Genomic DNA, 17,504 nt, shown 5'->3' on the forward strand with positions numbered 1-17,504 from the left:
GTTTTGTTTTGTTTCTTTTCTGTTTGTTTGTTTCCTTCCCATTTGACACTTACTGCTTGGAGATGAGACCTATCTACTGAATCAAGCCCTGCCTGATTTACTGTCAAGAAAAACAACGTTCAGCAACTGTTACAGGGCTTATAAATGAGAAAGGCTCTGGCAGTATTAAGTCTTTGAGAGCACTCTGAAAAACAGTTCAAATTCACAAATTAAATACAATAAGTTGAAGCAAAATAGATTTTTTCCTGAGTGTTCTACCTGGGTTTCTACAGTGTAGGTGCTTACAAAGGTTGCTGTAATAGAGATCCTTGCTGCTCTTTGTTATCGAAGCATTGTCACTTTGGGATGCAGAGAAATGGTGGAGAAAAGAGAGGGTAATTCAACTGTGTAGACTTCATACATTTGCTTTGGAGCAAATCTGAGGAAGGACTCAGTATGTAATTTTACAGTAACGTTTCCTTTGTCAGAAAGTGAAGAGGTTTTTTTAATTTGTTCAGAGCTTTTTTTCCCTCTTGTATAAAAGAGTCTGTTTTACCATTTTTGTTTGATTTCTTTATTTCTTTGTCCTCTTTTTTATTTATTATTTATATTTCAGCAAAACAAAGTTTGTTTCTGTAACATATTGGTGAAAGTGTGTTCCACCCCATGGTTTGATGAATATTCAGAATGATTGCATTGAACAAAGTGGAGCATTTAGTCTGTAAAGCAAGAGGCTCAAATTCAAGGATAAACATAAGTTCCCAGGCTGTGGTTGGGAGCAACTGAGATTAATATGCTTAGTCTCGCATGGGGGTTCAGGGAGAAAAACACTGGATAGGGGGTAGTAGCCAGGGGAAAATAGCAGTGGAATTAGCTTCAAAGGGAGCGATCACCAGGATTCCACATCAGCTCCTTTCAGCAAGACTGCAGGGGGGAATTAAAAAAGGAGGAGGGGGTGGGGAATAGAGGCCAGGTTATTAAAAATCCTGGAGAGTTGTCAAAATATTGCGCTTTCAGTGGCAATGTTTCCTTGATTTTTCTTATTTGTTTATTTTTTATCTCCCTTCCTGTTTACACCTATGTGACAGAGATGGAAAGCTGAAGGAAGCAGATCAAATCCTTGCTATTAACGGACAAGCCCTTGATCAGACAATTACACATCAACAGGCTATCAGCATTTTGCAGAAAGCAAAAGATAATGTCCAGCTAGTTGTGGCTAGAGGCACTTTTCCTCAGCTCATCAGTCCTGTGGTTTCCCGGTCTCCATCTGCTGCTAGCACTGTTTCAGCCCATTCCAACCCGGTGAGTACAGCCCAAACATCTGTGTATTCAGTTCTGGACATACATGTACTTACTGCATACACTCTTTTGAGTAATTTTTTTGTATGTACATTTTTTCACAGTTCTTGAGGTTTTTCTTCAATTTATCTTCATTGTACCTTTCCCCTACAAAGAGTAGAAGATATTCAGGCTTGCTGGGGAAAAAATCTTCATCTTGGATGCATTCCTTGCTCCCATCTGCCAAATTATCTGTATCCACAAGTGCAAATACAGCATGTTTACCTTACTTGATGAAGGTTTATTTTGAAGTTGCAGTAAACAGGATAGTTTTTTCTTTGCCTTTTGCTTCAGCAAGCAATTTCTTGAGGCATTGTAATCTGACCTGCATCACCAGCTGGATGAGTGTTTTTGTGTTTGTTTCTCTGTTGTCTGTTAGTGTGGGAGCTCCAGTAAAGTTAAAAGATGCACTTAAGGAGTCCCCAAAAAGCAGCTCTGCTACAATTCCTTTCTTATGAGAGCTTTTGCACATCTAGGTGTAGACAACACAGTTCATAAAGATGGTGATACTAACTGTAATTTCTCTTCCCCTTATCTTACTCATGTAATGACTGCGATGAAACTGTATATTTGGTTTCTGGAGGTTTTACTGTTGAGTCATCTATAGCCCTTCTTTAAGGGAATCAACCACCAGAAATATAGAGAGCAATCAGTCTCAAAAAAGGAACTGTTTTAGAGGTTTTTTAATCATTAGCATAAAACCTTTACTGAAGGAATGTCAGAATTATTCCTTTTATCTGTGTGCAGGAATGCAGCTGACTAACCTGACTTCTCCCGCCAGCACACAGGAGAAGCTTGCTCTCTTACACTATTGCTGTGACAAACTTATTTTTCTATGTGATTGCCTCTGTGTTAACTGAACAGCTTCCCTTGCTTGAAAAGATGGTCCTTACAAACATTCCATAGCGTCTTTTGTTTTTTTTAATGTTCCTTTCCCAATTCTCTTGTTCTCTCTGCTTTCAAATGCAACATACTAGGAGCCGTTCTTTTTCTTTCAGGCTTTTCTTTGTCATACTGATTTTATTTTAAAACTGGATTTCCAAACATGTACCACAGGGCTTTGAGTTTGCAATACCTTGATTATTTAAAAAAAAAAAAGTTTATTTCAAGATTATACCTGGTGTTTTAAATTTCGGATGAGTTTTCTGTGTGAGTTCTTTAGGAGAAAGAATACCATCGGCTTCCAGCTGTCCCTTCGAGTAGTGCTCCATGCGAGTGAGCTAGGATTTGTCTTTCTTTCAGAAAAGTTTTGGTCCTGTCAGAACACAAAGTGTGTCATAATGGTGACTTCATTCTAGTGCTGTTGCCATCAGAAAACTTTATTACAGGGGTAATTCTGCTACTACCTGCCTCACAGTATTTGGGTTTGCTTTCAGCCTTAAAAATACTGAATTGGGATTTTTCCTTCTACTGTGTTTTGTTATAATGGCTGATGCAAACGTGTACTTATCTGAAAATTTTAATTTCCAGTTCTGTGTGGTTTTCTAGCAGCAGTATTTACTGACTGGAAAGGGGCATGAAGGTGGGCAGCCCTAGGCTGCTGCCTAAATTCATTTGACAAGTCCTTGAAAAGTCTGACCCATTACCCCACTCTGGTTTGTACCAGAGAAGTACTTAGAATTAGTAATTTTCTGATTAAATATTATGTAATATCACACCTAATAGTAATTGTTAAAGAGGTACTATATGTCTGTCTTCCTCAAATTACATTATTAAAAACACACTCAACCACACTCAAGAAATAAGAGAAAATAACTTGAAAATTCTTATTCATATATTAGTAGTTTGACTTGATAATCTTAAAGGTCTTTTTACACCTGAACAGTTCTATGATTCTATGTTTTTCATAATTTGCAAGCTTATATTTATTCCTTTTAGGTTCACTGGCAGCATGTGGAGACCATAGAGCTGGTGAACGATGGCTCAGGTCTGGGATTTGGGATAGTGGGAGGAAAGTCAACTGGAGTGATTGTTAAAACCATCCTTCCAGGAGGAGTGGCTGATCAGGTAAATTCAACCTATTTCTCTGTTACTGTTCACTAAGGTGTGAAGTTACTCTTTACTTTTATTAGCAGACCAAATAGTGGTAGCTTTAATCGGAATAAATCTGAAAAATTAAATAGTGATTACTGAAATTTTTCCTCTCTGTGTTTAAACATGTGTTTAGTGCAGAAGTCTCTGCATTTGGATGGTCAAGATGGATTAGGCTCTAAATCACATTTTCAAATCTATAACATTTTATATGTTTTGTGCATTTAGAGTCTTAATTCTTTCACGAATGTACTGGTTGTAATCAGGGGTGATGGGGACTCCAAAGATTGACTTGCTGTGTCTAAAAGCTAAGAGCATCTGCTTTTCTCTGCTGAGCTTACTGAAGCTTGAAGCAAGTATGTGGCTTCACGTCTGCTTCAAGACACAAGCTCTGCTCTTGCCTGAAGGGCTCATGTGAATTGAATTTGGTTATCACAGCTCATTTCAAGCTTGTTCATTGGACAGGTACCTAGTGCTGCATTAATGATGGTCAAGGATTGAATAGACACAGAGACTGGTCAGTCTTCCAACAATAGCAGTAGTGGCCTGATAACAGGGCCTGGAGGTGAATGGACAGAATTTACTGCTGTCCTCTTTTCCCTGAACACGTAGATCCTTTTACAAACCTGTCTCTGTAACACTCATCATATAGCCTAAATTACCGTGAAGCTTTTATATTAATCAAAGGTAAATCAGTAAGAGATTAAACCAGTGTAAAGCAATTTAGATAGCTGGATCACAGGAAGAGAGAAATTAATTTCCTTCTTTTTTTCTCCATGTTATTAGGATATTGACTTGATATCCAAAAAATGCTACCTGATTCATATGTCTTAGAAGTGACTAAAGCTATGTGGTTTTTTTTCTAATTGTGTGGTACATGGGACAAATGCCATTTTTTCATTATTTTTCCATCAGCATGGAAGACTGTGTAGTGGAGATCACATCTTGAAAATTGGTGATACAGACCTAGCTGGAATGAGCAGTGAGCAGGTGGCACAAGTTCTAAGGCAGTGTGGAAATAGAGTGAAACTGGTAATTGCAAGAGGTCCTGTTGAGGAGTCACTTCTACCAGCAGTTCCTCCAGGTACACCAGTACCCACCTCTACACCAGAGAAACAGGTAAGCAACAGTGAACATATGTAACTCATTGCAAACTTCTTTTCTTTTTAACTGCTATTTGAATGTCTTCTGTATTTAGGTTCTCAAAAGCATGGGTTTTCTTTCCCAGTAGCACTATTCTCATCTGACAGTCTGGGAGAATTTGAATCTAATGAGTCCATGGTGCAAGGGACTGTGTTCTTGAAGACTTTTGGGATTAAGGTTTAGGACTTCCATAAATATAATCTGATTAACAACTTGTTCTGGGTTACTTATAGGGGTATGTTATTATATTGGGAAACCTGAAACAATGCAGTCTTTTCTTCAGGACAGAACTATTACTAATGACTCTTCAGCTTTTCTCTGTCTGCCTGCCCTTTTTCTTTCCGAATAATTTCATCTGCTCATCAGAACTTTTCTCCCTGCACCAGCACACAGATGCTAATCGTTTCTTACATCACCTGTCATTGCTCATTTGCTAGATGTTTTCTAAAAAAAGTAAGCCAACTGCTGCCCTTACTCCCCTGCTGATGATCGTACTTTGTATTGTTACTTCTCTATAACTGTCAGCCACTTAAAAAATGCTGTAAATATTATCATGACTTGTCAACTCAAAATCTCTATAAAACAGATAATTTGCATCTTTGTAACAGTCTGGTTTCATGTGAGTCAGAATCAATACTGTTTTGCCAGACGTGGCTATGGCTAGGTACATTTAAATGTTAATATATGAAGTAAATTAATGAGAGAAGAAAAGGAGAAGAAAAGGAGAAGAAAAGGTTGGGGCCTACCCCTGGATAGAATTTTTTGTTTTACTTTTCCCTGTTGTTTTTCTAGACATTTTCTTCATTTGCAATGTAGATTTGAGACAAGTCACATCAGAAGAGGTCTTTGCCGTTGATGTTATGTAACAATTTATGATGGTGATACCATCATTTTGTCTCTGTCCACTGTAGTGATATCTGTGAAAGCCTAACATATATTCATCCCTTGTTTAGTGGCTATAAAGCAAAGAAAGCTAATCTTGACACAGAGGCTTCTGAGCATTGAAGATGAGAGACAAACTGGTACATTTGTGTCTTTACAGCACTCAGAGATGTAAAACCTTTCTGCATTTTAGATAGAGAGATTGATGTTTAGCCCTAGTATTGCTTGTCTGAAATGCATCTCTCAAAATAAAAGCTGAATTTGATAATTTAATATGTGTATATTTCTGCAGTATTCACCTTTTTGAGGTTATGTGATGCAATGTTAAAAGATGTATCTGCAGCTACAGAATATATATGGTTTCTAGTACTTACAAAATAGCTCAAAGCAGCAAAGGGGTGCAATTTAAGGTTTTTGCCACCTTCCCAATTTCCATACTTCTCAATACCTCTTTCCCGGTGCTTCTTCCCTGGCAGGAGGCAGGCTATTTTTAAACTGCTCCTGTCTCCACAAAGTCACATTCTTGGAAAAAGCACCCTGTTAACAGTCATGTAAAACTCATTGATTTGGGTCTGAAGTGAAGATGATGATTCAAACAGTTTAATTTTTTTGTTTCTTCCTATCTGATACAGTGTGGATAAATGCTCTTAAACTTCATGATGCTTTTAAAACTAGACCAGAATGGCTTTGCAAAATGGCAGTTCTTGTCCTGTTACCTGCAGATGCCTATTCTGTAAAAATTCATGAGGCTATAGGAATTGGATCTTTTTTTAATGGCATTACCTGTAGCCAAAATAATCCTGTATTTTCAATCAGAGAGATGGTGAATGTATTAAACATTTATTTTTCTTGTGTTTAATTTGGTTTCTGGTGGAGTTGCTTGGATAAAGAGCTCAAGTCTGATTCTCTTCTGGCAAGTAGCATGATAACTCTCTTGAAGTCCTTTTTGGCACATACTTACCTATTTAAACTGGGTTTAGTTAGTATCTGCCTGGTTGCCATATTGGCTCTTAAAAAAAAAAAAATAGTCTCCATTGGCATGCAGAAGGGACAGAATAAAAACTTTTAATACAAACACTTTATTGTTAAAATAGGATTTTAATATGTGTTCCACTTTCATTAATAACAAGTAATTAAATAGCGCCAAAATCTGTTGTTACTGAAGTTCCCAGAGTTATAGCAGGTATTAATGAAGATTGTAATTATTTAGCTAGCTGGAAGTATAATTGCTATGTGCTAAAACAAAAATTTTAAGCATTTCAAGTGTAAGAAATATAATTACCTAAGTGATAGCTTTTAGCATATTTTAAACTTGCAAGTTTTAAAAGGATACCTGTAGTTAATGAGCCGAAATTTAGACTTAGAAATTTAGAAATAGAATGAAAAATACAATTTGGGGGTTCTTTTTCTTGTTTTTGATAACACACCAATCTAAAGTTAGTTCTGAAGAAGTTCCAGAAAGGCAGCAAGCTACATATTCATGTATATATATATGTATATATATATATGTATGTATATAACTTACTGTACACGAATTTCGTTGTTCAATTTGTACAACTTTCACCAGTCATTTTGGTCTTTAAATAATGATTTGATATGTTAGAGTAGTGGGGTGAGGACATGACCTGCCCTGCATTTGTTTACCGTGAGGAATGCTGTTTCTTGCTTCTCTGATGAACAGAACAGAAGCAAATTTCATGCTTCCTTTTTTGTGTTTGTATCTAATTTTATGTGTTACTGACATTAAAGAATGTTGTGAATCTTTAGAAAAGGAAAGCTTCATTTCTAATCCCCCTTTTCTTTTTAGGATAATGCTTCTGTTGATAGCTGTGAAGATGGGGAGAAATTCAATGTTGAACTCACTAAAAACAACCAGGGTTTAGGAATAACTATTGCAGGTTACATTGGAGACAAGACATCAGGTAATTGTTGATTCCTGCACTTTATTATGCAGTCTATTGCATACTATGGTATATATGCATCAAAGACTTAATCTTGGTATAGCTTCTCTTAAAAGAATCCTTAACCATATAAAATCTGTTTGAAATATGTAAAGAGAAAATAATTGGTTTCCTTTTGTAAGAAGGATTTTCAGAGTAAAATTGATATTATAAAATCCTACCTCAGTATTTTTAAATCAGTTTTTATCTTTGCTTTTGGCTAAACTTGTGTTTACGTGTTTTTGAAAATCAATGGCAAAATAGGTTGATCCCTTTTTCTTAGAAGTAGCCTTCTTACAAGGCAACACAGTAGCATTCTGAGTAGTCTTAAGAGATTGTTATTAATTTTTAAACAATGTGTATAATGCTGCTTTCATGACTTCTTTGATGACTTCTGGATATAATAAATGTTTCTTCACCTGTGGGCTGTGGCAGACAGTAAATGAGTTTATTTAAATAAATAAATCCAGAAATGTTAATGAACAGTTACTTATTTTTACTTTGTAATTTCCACTATATTTTTCACAAGAGTAATTCAGAACTCCTCTTTAGGGGAAATTTGGCAAATTGAATATTGCGAGGAAGGGATGTCTCTTGAATGTGTCATAAAGCTTCTCAAAGAGCTGTTTGTTTGACTTGTATCCATGTGTATGTTGTTCAAAAAAAGTACAGATAGATACTTTCCATGTTTTTTGGCAGTTTACAGCTATTAGTTTTTGGATGAGAAAAAACTGGACTTCCACAGGACCAGACAGGCACAGTTTGTGCAAGTCCACTTTTTAGCAGCTTCCAGTTGAATCTTCAAAACTAAGATGTAGAACATGTATAAATCTGAGAGCATATTTTAACTGATTTAGTGTTTGGGTATCACTAGTCTTCAGTTTGAAATTACTGTGCTTCCTGTAACTATGTTAGAGAATATTCTTGCCTCAGGAACTAATTAGGTAACTCAATTTTGTGACATAACAGTTATAGAACAACTTTCCTGTCAAAGAAGCAGCAATAAAACTACTTGGACAACAAATACCATGCTTTGAAGTTAGGAGGACCAGCTATTTAATTATGCACAAAACCTGGGCAAATAAAAAAAACCCAGTTCACCCTTCTCCCTACCCCCCGCCACCCCCAAAAAAATAATATATATATATATAGAGAGAGAGATATAGATAGATAGATAGATATAGATATAGGAAAAGAGGGAGTTTTTGATAAGGTGACTGGAATATATATGTAATCTTATTTTTCCTAAGCTGAATTGAGTCATTAACCCTCCTTCCTCACAATTTTTGTCATATTGAGGGCCAGTACAAAATTAGCTTGAAATCTTCAAAGACTGTGATAGCTTTCAAAATGCATTTTGTAGTGGATTACCTTCAATCAAACATATTCATTTAACAGAGTGAGAACATTTGTTGAGAGAAAGTAGATGTTGTTAAGATTTCTGACACCAGTGTTACAGGCCTGAGACCATCAGAGTTGTTTCATGCCAATTTATGCTATTATTTTTCCTGATTTCATGTAAGCTGTACAAAATGTGCATGTAGGAACTCCATATATTTTCACTTTATTGAGCTGTTGAATTTATTTCAAAGGCAAGTGTGTTTTTCCTGAAATGTTTTTTTAGTAAAATATCCTTCTGTAGGTGTTTCCTCTATATTTCCTTCTGATTCAAAGATAGTAACTAGTAACTAGTGAGTAACTAAAATGTTTGTTTGATGGGAGGTTATTTTGTTTAATTTAGTTTTTTTTGTTGGGGTTTTTAAAACTTTGTTACCTTTTTATCAAATACTGAATACTGCAGTTAAAAACTGGTTAAAACGTAAGTTGTAGTTTTTAAGTTTGCTTCTCATTTTCTCAATTTAGCAATCCAAACATGGATTTTCTTAAGTTGTTATTAAGTACATAGACAATTCAGAAATTACCAGATTAGTGTACTCAAGCTGAATTTTCTGTCCAGGTCTGGCAAAAGTCAGACCTATGTTTTTGTCTATGTTGGTTTCAACATTTAGATAAAAATAAGTTAGACTATTTCTTGTTTTTCATCAAGAATTGTGAATTTGGCATTTTAAGGTTTTGAATGAAATTGATCCAATGCAAGCAGACATTAATCTTGCTCATTCTTTAAGATGATAATAATAGATACATTTTTCTTACATTATTGCTTTCTTTATGATTATCTTTATTATTATCTTACTTAGAGATTGTGTTATTTTGGTTGTTTTTGGGGTTTTTTTTCCCTGCTTTGACTGGTGCCTTTAGTTGCATTGCAAATAGTTTCTTAAGAAATCAGTTAAATTAATTTTCCCCTTTTTTTCATCCCAGAACCTTCTGGTATCTTTGTGAAAAGCATTACAAAAGGCAGTGCTGTTGAACATGACGGCAGAATCCATGTGGGAGATCAAATTATAGTTGTAAGTAAACACAGGAAGAAGGGAGATTGCTTGTCTACAAGACTGCTTCTTATGTCGCGAAGAAATGCTCATGTAGTACTAGTTTAAAATACTTGGGATCAGTGTTGAAGTTCTGAGTCCTTTTCTGACAGAGTATCTCATCACATGCTTTTTGATTATGCTACCAGCATGTAACTTATTATTATATTTCTTAAAAAAAAACTATTGTATGTGAGAGTATATCATTATTTATCTGTAGGAGGTTAGTAAGTGTGAAATTTCAAAATTTGATTCAAATTGGGCAACTGTTTTCAAAATGATTTTAAAAATGTGTCAATAAAATTTTAGGTGTTCAGAGAAAGAAGACCATAGTTTCATCCATAAACTGTTGGTTTGTGGTGGAAATCAGATCCTGAATGCAGGGAGTGCATTTTTGTGTTGCTCACAGATCTGTCCTTGCATTTGTGTGAAGATAGCACTAAGAACAGGTTATGATCTCTCTCCAGAAGTGCCTGCACGTTTGTTTGTGGAAATACATATCTCGCTTTTAATGATTTACATTCTGAGTACAAACAGCTCAAACAGATTTTTCCAGTTTTCTTTTTCTACTGCAGATGCAGAAAGAGAAAATTATTTGAGTGATCTCAGACACAGAAGAAAAAAAAAAACATTTTTAAAATATGGTTTAAGTGTGGAGGAAAAATTAAATAGCCCTACCTGATTTTTAGTTATTTTACGTTTAGAATAATTTCATAGAAGGACAACAAATGACTGAGGATCCAGGGGATTCAGTCTTCATTTAGGAGGACTTAAAATAATGAAGTATGTGTTTTGTGTAGATAGGCAGAAACAAATACAGGAGTCAAAGAGCATAGTATTGTAAGAAGTATTTGAGAAATTTAAGGCACTGTGGGGTAGATGGAGAAATAATAGGATATTATGGAGTTTGCAGGGAGAACAAGAATAATATGTGGCGGGTGCTAGGGATAATGGGATAGAATTGAGAAATGCCAAAGTTTTGAATTTCAGAAAAAAAACTAAGTTAATTAGATAATCAAGTATTTTCGAACAGAAGAGACCAAAATTTTATAGTTTAAACTATTAAAATTATGAACCAGCAATAACATATGATTGGTTGCAAAAGTGTTCTGTTTGGAAATTGGACTTCACAGTGTTCATTAGTTGATTTCTCTGTATCTAAGTTTATTTGACCTCAGAATGACTGTAGGTCTTTCTGCCACAGTGGATTGATGTGCCTCTCCTTAACTCTACTCTCTCCAGAACTCCTAGCCATGGCTGTGTTGGTTTATTCACCCAGTATATTCTCCTCAGAGGTAGGAATGGCTGAAGTGGTTGAGCAGACAGGCTGCACAATATGGCCTTCACAGCACATGTTGTATCCTCTCCCACCTTGCAGAGCAAATCTGCCTGGCCGCACCATGATGGGCACTCCTCCCGTTTGCTGTGGTGTTGGTTGTCACCTAGCTCTGGAGTACTCCAGCGGGAGTGCCTAGCATATCCAATTACATAAAAGTTACACAGGTTTTGTTCTTGCTCCTCCACTTGCTTTTTGCTTAGGCTAACAGATGTGAGAACTCACTGCCTTGTTTTGCCCTGAGCTTTTTCTCCCTGAGTGAACTGAAAAGCTGCTTAATCCTGCAGGTGGATGGAACAAATCTTCAGGGTTTTACTAACCAGCAAGCAGTTGACGTTTTGCGGCACACGGGACAAACGGTTCGGCTCACTTTGATCAGAAGAGGTCTTAAGCAGGAAAATCGTATTCCACCCCAGGAGGACTTAAGTGCTCCTGTTGAAAAAGACTTACTATTCCAAACAATGGATGGTACCACAGCCAAAGGTAATTAAAACTGGCTTTACTGTAAAGTTGGCTTGAAACATTTTTCTTCTCAAATGCAAACTGGAAATAAAATGGGCCTGTTTCATTCTGGATAGCTGTTACAGATGGCAGAGCTGCTGCACATGAGGGTGGAATTTCCTCTGCTATGGTTTGATTAATCTTTTAGACACAGTGGTATTATTTGCTACATTTTCAAAGTGAGTGTTGAAAGTTCTTTTCTTCATTCTGGCTGAATTGCTTCAAGACTTTGATCCTGCAAGTCTTGAATGGTAAGAAGGTAGCAAATGTTTTATTCATGTTCGAGAGTTAGAGCTGTATTCAAAAGCAAGCTGAGAAAGACCCTCCTTGATGAGCATAATCAATCTCATCCCCTTTTACTCTTGCTTGTTACAAGCTACAGGTATGAGAGGAGTAGTCTGTATTTAGGGGCTGATAGGGTGTTGACAGTGCTTGTGTAAAATGCTCAGAAGCCAAAGACCAGTAGTAATTTTACTGCTGATGACATGAAATTAGTGCAGCTTTATCTTACATACTCTGCACATATTTAGGTATATGTGCCACGTCTTGAAAATCAGGTTGAATGCTGGAAGTGCAAAACAGCTACTGTGTTATAGTTTGATGTCAGTGACAGTATGTCATAAGTAATCAACGGAGGCCTAATCCCCATCTCACACAAGTGCCAGTAGCATGTTACTGTATGTTGTCCTCTTACTCCTGCCTTTAACAAGAAGCATAGACCAAGTGTTCAGAATGCTGTTTCTCCAGCCAATAGGTATTCAAGACATCTGACAGGAAGCAACATACATAGCAGAGCTTGGTGGTTGGAGAGGTTTTCTATGTATGAAGAGTGTGCCACGTATGCAGGTCTCCCAGGCTGAAGCATTTTTTGTTTTCAGCTTTCTGAATTGCATAAAGAGGGAAAAAAAAAATCACACAAGAATGTTAAAGAATGTTGAATTTAGATGTATTTTCATTCAGTCACAGAAATGCAAGTAGTGTGCTGGGTTTTTCATTGGTTTTTTTTCATTGGAAACTCATTGGAGAAGGCAAAGCATTAGCAGAAGACAACGTCTTTGAAATGTGGTGTTTCTTCACCCATGCCAGATTCCATATGCCAAATATGGGTACTCTGAAGTCCAGTGAAGGAGGGAGTTGGTGCCCCAGAGCATACCTGTGAATTTGATGAGTATTATGACATATAAAATAGCTAAACAGCTGAAAAGACTTCTTCTATTTTTCAGATAACAATGAAACAGAACAGGGATCCCCATCACTGCCATGCAGTGCCAGTGTGGTAAATATTGGAGATGACATGAAACAACAGGAAACAGGTTCTCAAGGTTTAATATTTTATTCTGTGAAAATGCACTTCTGTGTGCTTACGCAAAGATCAGGTGTTTTGTCTGTCTTTCCATCTTCTGCGAGCTCTGTAGCTGAGGTAGAACTAGAAAGTCAAAGTAATCATACGTTTAATCATGTATTCTTAATCATAAGTGTTGTAGGAATAGGACTGCTGTAAGTGTCTGAAAATAATTACATGCTGAAGATGTCATATGAAGCAATCTGCTTTGGCTACTTGCTCAGCTCTCTCCTAGTCTAGTTTTGCATATCTACTCTTTTCAGTCTAGTCTAGAAAAACAATTTTCCTTCCTATTGTCCATTAGCTTTTCAGTTGTCTGCAGCTGCCCAGCTATACTTCCAGGACTTCTGCATCTTCCTATTAATTTCCTTTTCACAAATTCTTGAGCTTACATTTATTTCATTCAGTATTCTCTAATAACTCTGAAATTCAGTAAATTCTGGTGCACTGATATTCTCCAAATTTTCCCATACTTTTTGCCAAAATTTCTTATTTCTATTTTTTTCCTACTTGATCTCCTAGAACACTGTTCAGCATTTCAGAAGTCCTGTGCGATGATATACTTTTCAGATTCAGACATAACTTGATGTGCCAAGTTGATGTGTAACATTTTTGTGCTCCCAGAGTAAAAGGGGAAATTGAAAAGTTCTGCAATATGTATGTTTTCATAACACATACTTTTTGATTTTCTTGGATAGATGAAAGGATTTCTTTTAATGTCTTTCCTTCAGATACTGCTGTGTCCTGGGTTTGGTGAAAGTATTGTCCTATTTGAATACCGTGCAGCATCTGACTTTATACTTAGTAATGTCTGTGAGCAATAATAGACTTACAATACTGTCCGAGGCTCTTAGTCATTTTCTATTCTTACTAAAATCAGTGGGATTTGAGAACTTTGTAATGAAGATTCTTGTCTTTGCCTGTGATGAGAATTCAAATCTGAAGAGTTTATTTTGATACTTACTGTAGATGCAGCCCAGACCATGAATATGTAGGATCCTAGTAAACCTGCTGTGTTTGCTGGCTGTTGTGTCTAAATGCTGCTTTTTACTGGTTTCTGCCATAGACACTAGACAATATGAATGAGGGAGGAATGAGCAGGAAGAAAGCATTTCTCTGATTTTCAAACCTGCAAATAAACTTTCAATCAAATTACGATATGCCCGTTTGCTACCTAGCCTGTCACTGTATCACTGTACTTCTCCCCTTCCTTCCTTTTCAAGTTCATTGCTGTTCTTTGGCTATTAAAATTGTATGTCATTGTATGTGGGCATATATGTGAGTCTAGGAGAAAAAAAAAAAGCAAAGAGCTTAGACTTCTTGCATTCTGTTACTGACCTCTAGGGCTTACAGTTTCAGAAAATTCTTTCACAGTTGTGCTCATGGTTTTAAAAATTAAAAAAAAAAAAATAATCTCCAGATTGTGTTTTTGAACATTCTCTGTGATATACAGGGTCTGTCCAAAAGGATCAGTGTGCAGTTTACATTTTTAAGTATTTTGGCCATCCCCCTGAATCACTCTGATCAGGGGGATCTGATCACGTGTAGTCTGATTTAACCACTACACATAGGGCTTGAATGCAACCTTTTGATTTCCTTCTTGCCTGTTACCTTGAAACACTGCCAAAAGTTGACTCAACTGTGAGGTTAGTATGTGTCTTTTCTTCCCAGACATATACACCAAACTATTTGACTGACCTTCATGTTTTTCAAAATACTCAGTTTTGCATGGTTGAAATGTTAGTACTGCTTTGTGAGTTTTTGCTCTGGTAAACCCAAGCTTGGTGAGACTAAACATGCTAAGTTTTTAGTCATATTTAAGAGAATTCTGACATCATGGGAATGATTATGTCATTGTGCATGTTCCATATACTTTATCAGTTATAGGAGCTGACTACATTTTTTAATTCTTTGTCACAGTAATCTTAAATATAAATTTTAGATTTCCAGCTAACTAGTACAGAAGAAGCAGCTGCAAAGATAAAATGGCAGAGGATTATGGGTTCGAATTATGAAATAGTGGTAGGTAAATTTTGTTTACTATGGTTAAATGTGCATCTATTTTATCTGTGCATCTATTATGTTGACAACATATAGAGAGAAATATGTTTGTGCTGGATTTGTTCCTTCATGTATGAAAATTACACATATGCTCCTTAGTGTGTTAAGATTATTTTAATTATAGACTTTGGATATAGATGTGTATTTTTCTTATGAAAACCATAACAGACTTGTAAGATTGTTCTGCCCATGACTACTGCTTCACCAGTTTTCTCGCTTCAGGAGGAAATGTGTAATAGAGAAAAAATAAAACTTAATATTAACTTCAAAGCTCCCTTCATTAGCTAGAACTTGAAACTTCATTCTTCTTTTGCATACTGAATAAATAATTTCATGTGTAGAAATGTGAAATTATTTATGTTTCATAGAACATATATGGTAGATACAGAAGAAAAGCAGTATCTCAGTTTAGAAGATACAGCAAAATCACATGTCATAGATCTACTGTCTGCAGATGTATTATTAAATATATAAGCAGTTCCCAGTTGAGAATTGGAAAGTGTAGTGTAATTAACAAGTCAGTTTTTACCTGTCCCTATTACACATGATACTACATCTGGTTTCTCACTTCTGGAATTTTGACCTCATTGCATGTAAATTGAAATGGAAAGTAACAGATCTGGCTGTAAATTTGACAAATGTAAAGATTTCTTCATCTTATTTTAGGTGGCTGTGGTTAACAAATTTAGTGAAAGCAGTGGGTTAGGGATAAGCCTTGAAGCTACAGTGGGTCATCATTTCATCAGATCTATCTTACCTGAAGGGCCAGTTGGACGAAGTGGCAAGCTATTCAGTGGAGATGAACTGCTGGAAGTAAGATGAAATACTACTTTATCTTAGTCTGCATTCAGTAAGGTTTTTGAGCAGTAAGTTTCTTCTCAGAGATTATGACCATGGGAGTGATATATACCTAACAGCATGCCAGTTAGTGGTGGAGTAGTCACTGTACATGTACTTACATATATTTATGTGAGTACATATGCTTACATACATTTCTCAGCTGGTAGCTGATTTTTTTATATAGTCCAAGGTCTCTGTTGTGATCAGCTGACAAGTAAGCACCATGCAGCCACTTGCTTACCCATCCCACTCACCCCCAGCCTGGTGGGGTGAGGAGGAGAGTCAGAAGTAAAACCTTATAAGTTGAGATAATGGCAGTTTAATAATTGTAACAAAGTAAATAATAACAATAATAATAATAATAAAAAGAGAAAGCAAACATCTATAGTGGTGCACAGTGCAAGTGTTCACCACCTGCTGACCAATGCCAGGCCCTGTCCCCAGGCCTTGATCAGAGCACCTTTCAGTTAACTCCCCAGTTTATATACTGGGGGCATGATGCTCTAGGGTATCCCTTCGGCTAATTTAAGCTGGGTTACTTAGCTCAGCCGTTCCCTCATGGTTTTTTTTTTCCTTTTTTGTACCTCCTTACTGGCATAGCATGTAAAACATCCTAGATTCAACTTAGCAGCAACCAAGACATTGGTGTGTTATCAAAATTACTCTCATACTGAACCCAAAACACAGTGCTGCACAGCTGCTGAGAATAAATTAAATCTATCCCAACTGAAACCAAGACAGTCACCAAAAAAGACTATGTAGTGAAAGCATTAAGATTGAATAGGATTATCCCTACTCAGTGAAGCGACTAAACACCTAATTACTTTTCTGAATTATTTTCTTAGAACTAAGATGCGAATTTGGTTTACATGAATGCAATAAACATGAAGCTACAGTGTATGTGGTGTTTGTAGGGTGGTGTCATGCAATTTAAGACTATACATTCAGTTCAATACATACCTTGGTGCTGAGCACCAAATTGAATAGAAATTAAGGGTTGAAAGTTTCTCTTAGCATGGGGATTTTTGTTGCTTTTATTTTTACTTTCTTTAATGAGGAAATTAATGAGTTGGGGTTTGCTTGGGGTTTCTTTTACTCATTTTTGTTGTGCTTATAAATACTCTGTAGTTCTAACTACTATGTATTCTTTATTTATTGAGGTGAACGAGATTTCTCTCCTTGGAGAAAACCACAAGGATGTGGTCAGTATCTTGAAAGAGCTGCCTATCAAGGTGACAATGGTGTGTTGTCGTCCAGTTGCTCCACCTGTCACTCAACCAGAAATACTAGAAAGTCTAAGCCTATCTGAAGTTGAGCTCACAGAAAAGGTATTTTTACTTTAAACAACTGCTGAAAAGGACAGTTCCCTTGAGAAAAAAAAAAAAAAAAGAGATAAAGTTCTTCTACATGATTAGAAATCTATTTTAATATTTTTGGAATTGGAGCCAGACAAATAGGAAACAGCAAATAATGTTTATTGGCTATTTTTTATGCCACCAGAAGATACGAATCCTGGCTGGTCATAGGCAAAAATATTCTAGGATGTGGAGGTATCTCTCCAAGTGCTGTTCTTCTTGTTCTGTAGGTGTGATATAGGAGTATAGCAAGTTGTACTGTGGATTCTTTAGAATCTGAATATATTTAATTGAGTTTTGGACTTTGCTTTTTGGGTTTGCTTTCCA

The 17,504-nt window shown here is 36.2% G+C and overlaps 1 protein-coding gene across 16 annotated transcripts in view; it reads left to right on the forward strand.

The window, feature by feature from the left end:
- The window catches only part of MPDZ (multiple PDZ domain crumbs cell polarity complex component), a 103,484-nt gene that overhangs the window by 28,663 nt on the left and 57,317 nt on the right, over positions 1–17,504 (forward strand). For 14 of the 16 annotated variants that reach the window (XM_058826112.1, XM_058826111.1, XM_058826116.1 and 11 more), the window contains 10 exons: positions 1,068–1,281; positions 3,196–3,324; positions 4,264–4,467; positions 7,181–7,295; positions 9,636–9,724; positions 11,366–11,561; positions 12,803–12,901; positions 14,864–14,943; positions 15,649–15,795; positions 16,983–17,150. In XM_058826112.1, the coding sequence (XP_058682095.1) occupies positions 1,068–1,281; positions 3,196–3,324; positions 4,264–4,467; positions 7,181–7,295; positions 9,636–9,724; positions 11,366–11,561; positions 12,803–12,901; positions 14,864–14,943; positions 15,649–15,795; positions 16,983–17,150 (1,441 nt within the window). The remainder of the gene's footprint in view (positions 1–1,067; positions 1,282–3,195; positions 3,325–4,263; positions 4,468–7,180; positions 7,296–9,635; positions 9,725–11,365; positions 11,562–12,802; positions 12,902–14,863; positions 14,944–15,648; positions 15,796–16,982; positions 17,151–17,504) is intronic. The other 2 variants (XM_058826117.1, XM_058826125.1) reach the window with 1 other exon arrangement.

The sequence above is a fragment of the Poecile atricapillus genome, chromosome Z (genome assembly GCF_030490865.1).
Source record: "Poecile atricapillus isolate bPoeAtr1 chromosome Z, bPoeAtr1.hap1, whole genome shotgun sequence".
Lineage (NCBI taxonomy): Eukaryota > Metazoa > Chordata > Aves > Passeriformes > Paridae > Poecile > Poecile atricapillus.